This window comes from Pituophis catenifer, unplaced genomic scaffold, assembly GCF_029215685.1.
Source record: "Pituophis catenifer annectens isolate HBS135680 unplaced genomic scaffold, rPitCat1.0.hap2 SCAF_2, whole genome shotgun sequence".
Taxonomy (NCBI): domain Eukaryota; kingdom Metazoa; phylum Chordata; class Lepidosauria; order Squamata; family Colubridae; genus Pituophis; species Pituophis catenifer.
The window spans coordinates 34,772,943-34,785,214 of NW_027256882.1; the positions used below are offsets into that span (position 1 = coordinate 34,772,943).

At 47.5% G+C, this 12,272-nt stretch overlaps 1 protein-coding gene across 3 annotated transcripts in view; it reads left to right on the plus strand.

Annotated features, from left to right (window-relative positions):
• Positions 1-12,272, plus strand: part of BAG6 (BAG cochaperone 6) — a 46,445-nt gene that overhangs the window by 22,438 nt on the left and 11,735 nt on the right. For all 3 annotated transcript variants that reach the window (XM_070936642.1, XM_070936641.1, XM_070936643.1), the window contains exons 15-21: positions 30-114; positions 1,301-1,650; positions 3,525-3,858; positions 8,513-8,682; positions 9,247-9,300; positions 10,465-10,567; positions 10,670-10,794. In XM_070936642.1, the coding sequence (XP_070792743.1) occupies positions 30-114; positions 1,301-1,650; positions 3,525-3,858; positions 8,513-8,682; positions 9,247-9,300; positions 10,465-10,567; positions 10,670-10,794 (1,221 nt within the window). The remainder of the gene's footprint in view (positions 1-29; positions 115-1,300; positions 1,651-3,524; positions 3,859-8,512; positions 8,683-9,246; positions 9,301-10,464; positions 10,568-10,669; positions 10,795-12,272) is intronic.

Below are 12,272 nucleotides of genomic sequence, written 5' to 3' on the forward strand. Positions count from 1 at the left end.
TGAAAAAAAACACCCTTCTTTCCACGCAGGGCCCAGGCATGGGTGGCAATGCCTCCTTAGCCCAGATGATCAGCGGATTGGTGGGACAGCTTCTCATGCAGCCTGTGATAGTGGGTAAGTGACAGACAGGCAGCCCAGAGTGGGGGCTGAGGATTTTGAGATGCAGGAGTGGGTTTACAGATAGTCCTCAACTTACAACATCTCGACTTGTGGTTTTAAGTCGAGGACTACCTGTTGTAAAAAAGGTTGTTAAAAAATGCTTTCAAAATCAGGCAACTCAGCTGAGATCGTCAGAGGCTTTTTTTTTCTTTTAAAAGCCTCTGCCGATCAGGCAACTCAGCTTGGATCATCAGAGGCTTTTAAAAGTATTTTTTCTACAACCTCTTCAGAGGTTGTAGAAAAAATGCTTTTAAATTTTTTTAAAAAAGCCTCTGATGACTGCGCAGCTCAGCTGGGCATGGGGGGCGGGGCAGGGATTTTTGCTACCGGTTCTTTGAACCACCCGCCTCCATCGCTACTGGATCGGGCGATCTGGTCCGAACCGGGAGCATTTCACCCCTGGCCTCCCCATTGATTTTGCTTGTCAGAAGGTCCCAAAAGCTGATCATATGACCTCGGAACACGGCAACCGTCATAAATATGAGTCAGTTGCCAAGCGTCTGAATTTTGATCACACGGTCATGGGGATACTGCAATGGTCATAAGTGTGGCAAATGGTCATCAGTCCCTTTTTTCAGTGTCGTCGTAACTTTGAACGTTCACTGAGTGAACCATCGTAAGTCGAGGGCTACCTGTGTCAGAGCTGAAAATGGCTGGATTTTCTTAACCTAGAAATTTACTCTGAATGGAGGACATTGAGGGTTGGGGGGAAAAGAACAGAAAGTTGTAGGGTCCATGTCTGACCTAGGGATTGATTGTCCTTCTTGGGAAGGGAAGGGAATTGACAACAGCGTCACCTAGAAGTCGCGGTGGCCCAGTGGTTAGAATGCAGTATTGCAGGCTAACTCTGCCCGCTGCCAGCAGTTCGATCCTGACCGGCTCATGGCTGACTCAGCCTTCCATCCTTCCGAGGTCGGTAAAATGAGGACCCAGATTGTTTGGGGGAAATATGCTGACTCTGTAAACGGCTTAGAGAGGGCTGTAAACCCTGGTAAAGCGGTATATAAGTCTATGTGCCATTGTTGAGCGCTATTGCTAGAGTTAAACGAGGGATCTTGGAAAGTTTGATAGCGGACCGGGCCTCACCTGCCATCACCTTCTCTTGCTTGATCCAGCGGCCCTCTCTGTCTTGCTTTTCCAGCTCAGGGCAGCGGGGCTTCCTCGTCGACCTCTTCTTCCGTCAGCAGCCAAGCTACTTTCAGCACCAGCACCTCTGCCTCCCCTCCCACAGCCTCAGCCAGCGCTGGCACCACCAACACGGCCACGACGGCTGCAGGGGGCAGTTCAGCTGGGGCCCCGGGAGGTCCCATCCCCTCGGGCCAGACTCCTGCGGCAGCCGCCACCGAACTCCAGTTCTCTCAACTGCTGGGGAACATCCTGGGGGCGGCAGGCTCCAGCATGGCGGGGGTGGCAGGGGTGGGGTCTCCCACCATCACGGTGGCTATGCCCGGCGTGCCTGCTTTTCTGCAAGGCATGACAGACTTCCTTCAGGTGAGTTCTCCTCTCCTCTCCCCTCCCTGTTTTCCTTTGCCCTCTCCTCTCCCCTCCCCTCCCCTCCCCTCCCCTCCCCGTTTTCCTTTCCCTTCTCCTCTCCTCCCTTTCTGTTTAATCTGGCCTTGTTTCCTGGACGTTTTGGGACTATCATTGTGGACTCCTCGGCCTTATTTGTACCATCATCCCAGAGTTTTGGATGTACCTAAGGTCCAAGCTTCTTGCGCTGCGAGATTCCCCCCTCTCGCAGGTTTGGCCCTCCACGTTATCGAGGGCCTATCTTGATGACGGGTTTTGGAACCCCGAGAGATGGCATACGTCAAAGAGGAGATTAAGGGTTTTTTTCTCTGTGGGAGCACCAGCCCTTTGCAACGAGCTGCCCCTAGAGCTTCATCTTAGCCCGGACCTGCGTACTTTTCGCCGTGCCCTAAAGACCTTCCTGTTTCAGTAAGCCGATCTGGCCTATTATGAATTTTAAGTGGGCGTATGTGTGTTTTAATTTGAGGGCCAAATTGTATATATTTGTTTTAATTGGTTTTAAATTTTATAAATTCATGTATTTTAATGTGGCTGTACACCGCCCTGAGTCCCCTGGGAGAAGGGCGGTATAGAAATCCAATAAACTCTCTCCCCTTCCCCTCCCTTCCCTTCTTTCTTCTCCCCTCTCCCCTTTCCCTTCCCCTCTCTTCCCTTCTCTTTCTCTCTCTCTCCTCCCCTCTCCCCTTCCCCTGCCCTCCCCTTCTTTCTCCCTCTCCCTCTCCCCTCCCCTCCCTTCTCTCTCTCTCCCCTCTCCCGTCCTTTCCCTCGCCTCACTTTCTCTCCTGCCTTACATTCTCTCTCATATTTTTTCTCTCTCATTCTTTTTTTCTTTCTTCCTCCCTCCCAAATAGTTGCCTCCCCTCCCCTTCCTGTTTTCCTTCACCTTTCTGTTTTCCTTCTCCCCTTCCAGTTTTCCTTCCCCTTCTCCTCTCCTCTCCTCTCCTCTCCTCTCCTCTCCTCTCCTCTCCTCTCCTCTCCTCTCCTCTCCTCCCTTTCTCTCCCCTTCCCTTCCCTTCTTTCCTCTCCCCTCTCAGCTTTCTCTTCCCCGCTCTTCCCTTCTCTTTCTCTCTCCTCCCCTCTCCCCTTCCCCTCCCCTTCTTTCCCCCTCTCCCCTCCCCTCCCTTCTCTCCCCTCTCCTTTCCCTTCTTTCCTCTCCCCTCTCCCCTTTCCCTTCTCTTTCTCTCTCCTCCCCTCTCCCCTTCCCCTCCCCTCCTTTCTCCCTCTCCCCTCCCCTCCCTTCTCTCTCTCTCTCTCTCTCTCTCCCCTCTCTCCCTTCCTTTCCCTCGCCTCACTTTCTCTCCTGCCTTTCATTCTCTCTCATATTTTTTCTCTCTCGTTCTTTCTTTTTCTCTCTTTCTTCCTCCCTCCCAAATAGTTGCCTCTCCTTGTTTTAGCTTGGGGAAGGAGCATTTCAAGAAGGACCATCTGAATGACAGCAGCCTGTCTGGCCTACTAGGTCAACCCCAACCGAGTCCCTGAGCCAACACTAAGCCACAAAGCACCTGCATTTGGCATCCCAAATTTGGTTGTTTTTTTTTGGGGGGGGAGTGTCTCGTTAGTTCCATTTTCCTTTCTTCAAATCATTATTGGTCTGAAGATGATGGGCCTGAACCCAGCTTTGTGAGAGAAATCCCTCCATGGGTATCCTATCCTCAGATGGTTCCCTTAGAAATCTTATTGCCAAATTCTCTGGATTCCCGTCTGTCTTTCAAGACTCACTCCCTTCGTTCAGCCTTTCCTCTCTTTTGAACTGAAAGAAGCTGGGCCTTGAGGCCTTCCAAAATTACTGCCGCTCTTTCCAAGCACCCGTCTCTCTTCCTTCTTTTTTCTTCCAGGCGACGCAGATGGGAGGCCCCCCAAACCCTCCTGAGCAGATGGCGCCTCCTCCGCAACCAGCCGCTTCTCCTTCGCCCCCTCCTCCCTCAGCCCCCCAAAGTGGACCGGAGGGATTCTCGGCCGGCCTGGGCAGCGGTGGCCATGGAGGCCGTGGGGGCGCCTCAGCAGATGCTTTGCCTCCCGAGTTCTTCACCAGCGTGGTCCAGGGGGTGCTGTCCTCCATGATGGGCTCCCTCAGCGCCCAGCAAGGCAGCACGGAGAGTATCGCCGACTTCATCCAGCGCCTCAGCGGCACCAGCAACATCTTTGAGCCGGGCACGGAAGGCGCTCTGGGTAAGGCCTATGTGGTTGCTCCGGCAACGGGGAGCGATCAAGTGGGATAAAACTGACTTCTTGTCCTAAGGATTCAGCAGCCCATTGAATTCTCTAATGCAGGCGGTCCTTGATTTAGAACAGTTCGTTTAGTGACTGTTCAAAGTTACAACAGCACTGAGAAAAAGTGACCCACGGCGCCATTTTTTCCTCACAGCGCCATTTTTCTCACGACCGTTGCAGCCTCCCCATTTTGGTCACGTGATCCAACATCAGACAGTTGCCAACCAATTCACATTTATGACGGTTGAAGTGTCCCAGGATCACGTGGTCACCTCTTGGCGATCAAACCAGATTCACTTAACAACCGCCTAACTCACTTAACTGCCGCAATTCACTTAACAACCGAGGCAAGAAAGGTCCGTACCATGGGGTAAAACTCACTTCACCCATGTCTCGCTTAGCAACATCCATTTCTGGGCTGGATTGTGGTCGTACGTCGAGGACTACCTGTACTTGCCTTCTTAATTCCTCATATCTTAACGGGTCTTTCATTGAAGAATTTTTTAAAGAGTATGTAAGGCCCGGCCTCTCCCCCTTATTCAAGAAAGGGCCTCCCAACAGTCTGATGTGGATTTAGCCAATCCACAGATGCGAAGGTGTTATTGTACCGGCTGCTCTGAGAAAGAGATAAGGGAACTTTTTCAGGGTCATCCTCTCTTTCCCTCGCCCCCCCTCTCGGGGGATGAAATCCACATGGACCTCCCTCCCCTTACATTCCCCAATAGGTGAGAAAATGCATCTAGGCGCCAGGCTAGAAAGTATAAATCAATAAATGGCAGGATACAGGAGATTACAGATTAACAGAGTTGGAAGGGACATAATGTAGGTCATTTAACCCCCCCTCCCTCAAGCAGGAGACCCTATATCATTTCTGACAAATGGCAGTCCAATCTTTTCTTGAAAGCCTCCAGTGATGAAGCTCCCACAACTTCCGAAGGCAATTTCTGTTCCATTGGTTGATTGTTCTCACTGTCAGAAAAATTCTCCTTATTTCCAGGTTGAATCTCTTCTTGGTCAGTTTCCATCCATTATTCCTTGTCTGGCCTTCGGGTGCCTTGGAAAATAGCTTGACCCCCTCCTCTTTGTGGCAGCCCCTCAAATATTGGAAGACTGCTATCATGTCACCCCTGGTCCTTCTCTTCACTAGACTAGCCATGCCCAGTTCCTGTAACCGTGCATCGTATGTTTTAGCTTCCAGCCCCCTAATCATCTTGGTTGCTCTCCTCTGCACTTTTTCTAGAGCCTCAACATCTTTTTTATAGTGTAGTGACTACTGGGGAGAAAGCAGGGTGGATTTGATTTAAATCGAGTTGATTTAAATCACAATTTAAATCATGATTTAAATTGTAAACTAGTTAAATTAAACTAGTAAAAAGGCTTGATTTACTAGTTAAATTAAACTAGTAAAAAGGCTTGATTTAAATCAACTCGATTTAAATCATAATTTTTAAAGAGCAACTGTCATCTCTGCTACTCCTTTGACCCACTGTTGACTCACCGATAGTCCCAGTGTTGCAGAATATACAGCCTCATGCTACATAACTAAGCTCCATTTCAGGCTGAATAAACTAAATTATTTATGTACCTTAAATAGAAAACTATCTTACGATAGATTTTTACCCCAAAAGTTTTTTATTAAAATAAATCCAATAAAAATAAAAAAAATCGATTTAAATAAAAAAAATCTGATTTTTTTTGATTTTTAAAAAAAAATCATTGATTTTTATCCACCCTGGGAGAAAGCCATAAAGTATGAATGCAATATGAAACGCAGGGGTCCCCCTCTTCCCCCTTGAGAAATGGCACATTCACGAATCTGACAGAGAGGTTTGTGGTCATGTAACACAGGCAGATTTCCCAATTCGGAAGGGCTCCTTTTCTTTCTTCGTGATTCTGTGATTTTATTCCAACGTAAGAAAACAGGCTGATATATTTGGGGTAGCCCAGTCGCCATTTAAATCAAATCAACCTTTAGTACAGTCAAAGGCCGGCATAAGGAGGCTACGTACGAGAAATTTAAAAGCAGGAAAAAAATATATATACAAAAATAAAAATGACCTAAAAGGCTAAAAATAATGTAAAATTCTAAAGGAAAAAAACAATAAACGGACGTAACCAAACATTGTTTCTTGGCATTATTTTCTGCTTTTAAAATCCTTCTACCCCACCCTCCCTATAGCTGGTCTTTGCCAGTAAAAAAGGTTGATATGATTTGATTTGCCACTTGTACTTAAGTGTGAGGCCCTTCTTCGATATGGGACTTGCTGCATTCTTTATTCTCTTTCTCCCCTGGGGCCTCAGTCTCAAAACCATGTTGAGAGTTTAAAAAAAAAAAAAGAAGGGGAGGAGAGGAGGGGAGAGGAGAGAGGAGAGGAGAGGAGAGGAGAGGAAGGAAAGGAAAGGAAAGGAAAGGAAAGGAAAGGAAAGGAAAGGAAAAAGAAAAAGGAGAAAATGTTTTTTTTTTAATATTTTAAGACTTTCATTTGTTGTCTTTGTAGCCCTCCAACGTAGGCATGTTTTGTATTGTGGATGAGGAGTTAATGTTTAGGGTTAATTTTTATCCACCGGCATCTCATCTGCACCTGGAATTAAAAATAATCCTGTTTAGCAACTCCTTGTCTTCGCTGGCTCTTCTTTTGTTATTTTCCCCGTGGGATGATCCTTGGACTGAAAGGTCCTTCTTTCCTTTTCCCAGTCAAGTTCTCTCTGCTTCTGCTGTTGTCTTCCAGTGGTCAATCAATCAATCAGAATAGAGCTGGAAGGGACCTTAGAGGTCTTCTAATCCAACTCGCTGCTCAAGCAGGAGACCCTATACCAGTGATGGCTATTATATGTCACCCATATGTGTGTCGGGGTAGGCTAATCCTGGAGGTATACTACTAGGACTGATATGGTCGGAGACATCTTGGGGGGAACAGCTATTCGACGCCTCCATCCACTTTTCTGTGGTGTTCTGATGATGATTTTAATACTGTTTTAATACTGTGTGTGACCAACCATACGCTAAATAAATAAATAAATAAGTGATGGCTAACCTTTTCTGGACCGAGTGCCCAAAGCGTGCATGCGCGAATGCAATAAATGCATTCGCACACGCATTTATAAATAAATGTGAAAATAAATGCGTGGGTGGGCCGCACAGAAGGAGCAGAAGGCCTGGCAATCACTACGCGTGTCGGAGCCGATGGGAAACTGGGGACCTGCTGGCCTAGAACACACACACAAAAAAAGAGAGCGAAGTATTACGGTAGTCCTTGACGTATAACGGTTCGTTTAGTGACCATTCAAAGTTTACAACACCACTGGGAGAAGGGACTTACGACCGTTTTATAGTTACAACCTTTGCAGCATTTCCCGTGATTATGCAATCAAAATTCAGCCCCTTGACAACTGGTTCATACTTATGGCCGTCATGAGATCCCCTTTTGAGACTGACAAGCAAAAATGAATGATGGAGCCAGATTCACTTAACAACCGGACTAGGAATTTATCAACTGCAGGGAAGTCACTTAGCAACCGAGGCAAGAAAGATCGTAAACTAAGGCAAAACTCACTTAACAAGGGCCTTGCACTTAAGTACAAGTGGGAAATCAAATCATATCAACCTTTTTTACTGGCATGCGCAGCAGAGCTGAACTGGGGCGACTGCTCGCGTGCCATCAGAGAGGGTGCTGCATGCCACCTGTGGCACGCGTGCCATAGGTTCGCCATCACGGCCCTAAACCATAACCATTTCAGAAAAGTGGTTGTCCAGTCTCTTCTTAAAAGCCTCCAATAATGAAGCACCCACTAGGGAAGCTGTTCCACTGGTTAATTAATTAATTGTCCTCACTGTCAGGAGGTTTCTCCTTAATTCTAGGTGGCTTCTCCCCTTGATTAGTTTCCATCCATTGTTTCTTGTCCTGCCTTCTGATGCTGTGGAAAATAAGTTGACTCCTCTTCTTCTTTGTGGCAGCCCGTCAAATACTGGAATATTGCTATCATGTCACCCCTAGTCCTTCTTTTCTCTAGACTAGCCACACATAATTCCTGCCACTGTTCTTCATATGTTTTAGTCTCCAGGACTTCCATCATCGTAGTTGCTCTTCTCTGCATTTTTTCCCCAAAGTCTCAAACTTTTTTTTTTTTTTTTTGGTAACACGGCGACCAAAACCGGATGCAGTATTCCAGGTGTGGTCTTAACAAAGGCTTTGTATTTATTTATTTATTTATTTATTTATTTATTTATTTATTCATTCATTCATTCATTCATTCATTCATTCATTCATTCATTCATTCATTCATATTTCTATGCCGTCCACTCTCCGAGGACTCTGGGTGGTTTACACCAAAGACAGTATACCAAATAGCATATTGCCCCCTAACAATCTGGGTCCTCCTTTTACCCACCTCGGAAGGATGGAAGGCTGAGTCAACCTTGAGCCTTGAGATTTGATCCGCTGATCTGCTGAACTAGCAGTCAGCTGAAGTAGCTGCAGTACAGCACTCTAACCATTGCGCCACCTCAGCTCAACTTATAAAGCGGCAATGATCCCACCAGCCTGGACCAGGACTTTGAGGGGCCTGTGACACTTGACCCCCCTTTATTTTTTTGCTCCTCTTTGTTTTGCAGGCTTCTTTGGAGACCTCCTGTCTTTGATCTGCCAGAACTTCTCCATGGTGGACATGGTGATGCTGCTTCACGGCCAGTTCCAGCCTCTGCAACGGATTCAGCCCCAGCTCAGCCGCTTCTTCCGGGAAGAGTACCTGCACGGCCAGGAGCCCACCGACCGCAACGTCCGGGTGAGATGAGCTTTGTTAGGAAATGAGTATTACCTACCTTGTTGGGTTGGCAATATATAAACCATCAATATAGCTTTAAGACTGCTGTATTGCATCATACTGTGTCCTGATTGGTTAGCTCTGTAGCCAATCTCCTTAAGAGGGAGCTAGAAACATGGTTTGTTTCTCTTTGCTGTTCTTGCTCTCTGATATCTCTGTATGCTACTGTTTGCAAATCCAGAAGAACTGTTTATTGTGAATGACTACGACGACTGGTAAGAAGACTTTGTTATTGGATTATCCCTGGACTCTCGTTTTGCTATCTCCTGCTTTATATGTGTATGACCTGGACTGTTTATTGGACTGTGCCTTACTATTTCCTGAAAGTAAACACAACTCAGTGTATCTGTGTGTTGACTGTGCTTATTCGTATCTATTCTCAATCGCTTTCATGTACACACCCTTGCTATTCAAGGATTACTCTACAAATTCCTTAACAAGCTTCTTCTCACCCGGGTGTTCCTTCTCCAGCTTTTTATCTGCTGCTCAGGTGAATAATTTGCCTTCTCTTTTGGGTTCTTTCAGATGGCCACCTACAGTTTGATTAACGGCTTGGAGGAATATGTCCGGGAGAGTTTTGTAAGTTTGAGTCCACTTTTTCCTTCCTCTGCTTTGAATGGAGCTGTGTGGTTTGGGCTGGGGAATGGGAAGCGCAACCGGGCACTCAGCTTGTGGAGATGAAAGTGTTTACTGCCACGGTGGCGCAGTGGTTAAGAATGCAGTACTGCAGGCTACTTCTGCTGACTGTGGGCTGCCTGCAATTTGGCAGTTCAAATCTCACCAGGCTCAAGGTTGACTCAGCCTTCCAACAACCAGTTCTGTGAGAACGCGCTTCAGGCGCATTGCGCGCACGCACGCCTAACGCGCTTGCGCGCAGCGTTCAAAAGACAGCAATTTGAAGCTCAGCTGCTTACCTTCTAAGGCAGCCCCGGTATGTAGAACAGCGGATGTGCGGAAATCAGCTGAGCCAGAAAGAAGGCAATATAGGACAGGATAGGGCGGGGATGGGCAGGCGGGTCCATCTGATCGTCAGAACTATTGGTTCGCCTGAACCGGTCCGAACCAGCAGCAGCCCACCACTGGTTGTATGTCAAGGACTAGCTATAACCATGATCAGACTGATATGCTCTTTCCTTTACTCTTCGAAAACAGAAGTTCTGCTCTGAGGCAAGTTGGCTTTTTTTCATTTGGAAAAGAAAAAAAGTGCTTTTTTTTTTTTTTTTGCTTTGATTTATATGCTGTCCTTCTCCGGAGACTCAGGGCGGCTTATAATGTGTTAAGCAATAGCCTTCATACTTTTGTATATTTATACAAAGTCAGTTTATTGCCTCCACAAACTGGGTCCTCAATTTACCTACCTTAGAAAGGATGGAAGGCTGAGTCAACCTTGAGCCTGGGGAGATTCGAACTTACAGTAATTGCAAACAGCTGGTGTTAATCACAATGCTATCAGTCTGCTGAGCCACCAGGCTATTGAATGCCCACTTAACTCTGTACATCTGGCCATCTGTGCAATGCCGTGGGTCAGAAATTCCCTACAAATTAAATTTGCCCTCATTTTTCAGGCGCCCTGTGTTGTTGTTCTTTTCGAGCCCGCCCCCCCCCCCCCGAAAAACAGTCGCAATACTCTGCACTTATAAAAGCTGCACCCAGAACTTTTTTAACTTCTATTTTAGGACAATAATCCAGATTTGCTCTCGGTCTGTTATCTGTTTTTTTTTTCCCTTTCTTTCCCCCCTTTAGGCCTCGGTCCAAGTCCAAGATGGAGTTGACATTACCCGCACCAATTTGGAATTCCTGCAGGAGCAGTTCAACCGAATTGCCACGCATATCTTGCACTGCACCGGTAAGAAGTCGGCCAGAGCGGAAGGAGGCTTTCCTGGAAGAGAGAGAGAGAGAACGATGAACTCGCTTTTTTCTAATCACCTTTGTAACTTTTTGGTTCTAGATCACACCTTTGGCTACCGACTGCTTGAGCTGTGTAACCAGGGCCTCTTTGAGTGCTTGGCGCTGAACCTTTACTGCTTGCGAGGGGAACAGACGGCCCTCACCACAGTCATCAATGACCGCATTGTGAGTGACAGACAGATCGGGCAATTGCCCTGTTTTGAGGAGGGCCTCTTTAATCAATCAACTAAGACAGGGGTCTCCAACCTTGGCAACTTTAAGACTTGTGGACTTCAACGCCCAGAGTTCCTCAGCCAGCTGGGCGTTGAAGTCCACAAGTCTTAAAGTTGCCAAGGTTGGAGACCCCTGAACCAAGATGATTACTTTTACTTTATTTTTTACTTTTATTTGATTTATATACCGCCCTACTCCCAAAGGACTCAGGGCGGTGAGCAGCCAACAATAAAATACATACATACAAAATCTAAAAAGCAGAAATAAAATCGAATTAAATAGTTTGGCCCAGACAGATTAAAAACCCCAATCAATTTAAAACAAATTAAACTTTGAATATTAAAAATATTAAAAAATTAAAAATTAGGGAGAAAATTAGGCCAGGCCCGCCTGGTGGAATAAAAAGGTCTTAAGAGCGCGGCGGAAGGTGCGCAGATCCGGGATCCTCCGTATCTCCGGGATTAAAAGCCCCGAAGACTAAAACATATGAAGAACGGTTGCAGCGACTGGGTTTGGCTATAGTCTAGAGCAGTGGTTCCCAAACTTTTTCAGTCTACCGCCCCCTTGGTACTACAAACTCATCCTCAGTGCTCCCCCACCACCCAGGGGTGGGTTCTACTTGCCTTTACTACCGGTTAGCAGTGGGGCCACGCACACACGCTCACTTCGCTCTTCTGCACATGCACAGAGGCGTTTTGGTGATGTCAGGGTCGGTGGGCGGGGCCTCCTGCCGGTTTTACTACCGGTTCTATAGAACCGGTGAGAACCAGGGCAACCCACCACTGCCCCCACCCCCCACCCCCTATAAATAGCATTGTTTGGAATAGCGGTTTGCACGACCCACTAAGGAAGATAGTGAGAGTAAAATACACAGAATACAGCCTTTTTTTGGCCTCCTGAAGCCTTGCTCCGTATGTCCCATTTTTTGTGAAAAACGGGCCTGTTTGATTTTTGGGTGCTCGTGCGTGCGTGCCAGAATCCAGAAGGTCAGCTTTTCTGGAGCGCAGTCCCTTCGCACACGCGGCAGTGCTGAAAACCGACCTGCACATGCCCGCCGGCCAGCTGATCATCGGGCGCTAGAACCTGGAAGTTCAGCTTTTCCAGATCGGGGCACCGATGAGCACGTGCGACGTTTCCGCGCTACCTTTTCGGTTTGCCATCACTGGTCTAGAGAAAAGAAGGACTAAATATGAGCCAGTTGCCAAGCATCCGACTATGGCAGAGATGGCGAACCTTTTCGGCACTCAGTGCCGAAAAGGGACCACTTCGTGCACGCTCGTCGGGGCCACGATCAGGAAGAGGAGCTGCCCAGGGGGCATGCACGCACCAGAGAAGGTACTTCTGGGTTCCAGGGCATGCATGCGTGCCGGCCAGCAAGTCTTCCGGTTACTGCCACACATGCGCACCCGCCAATCAGCTGGCCCGCACGC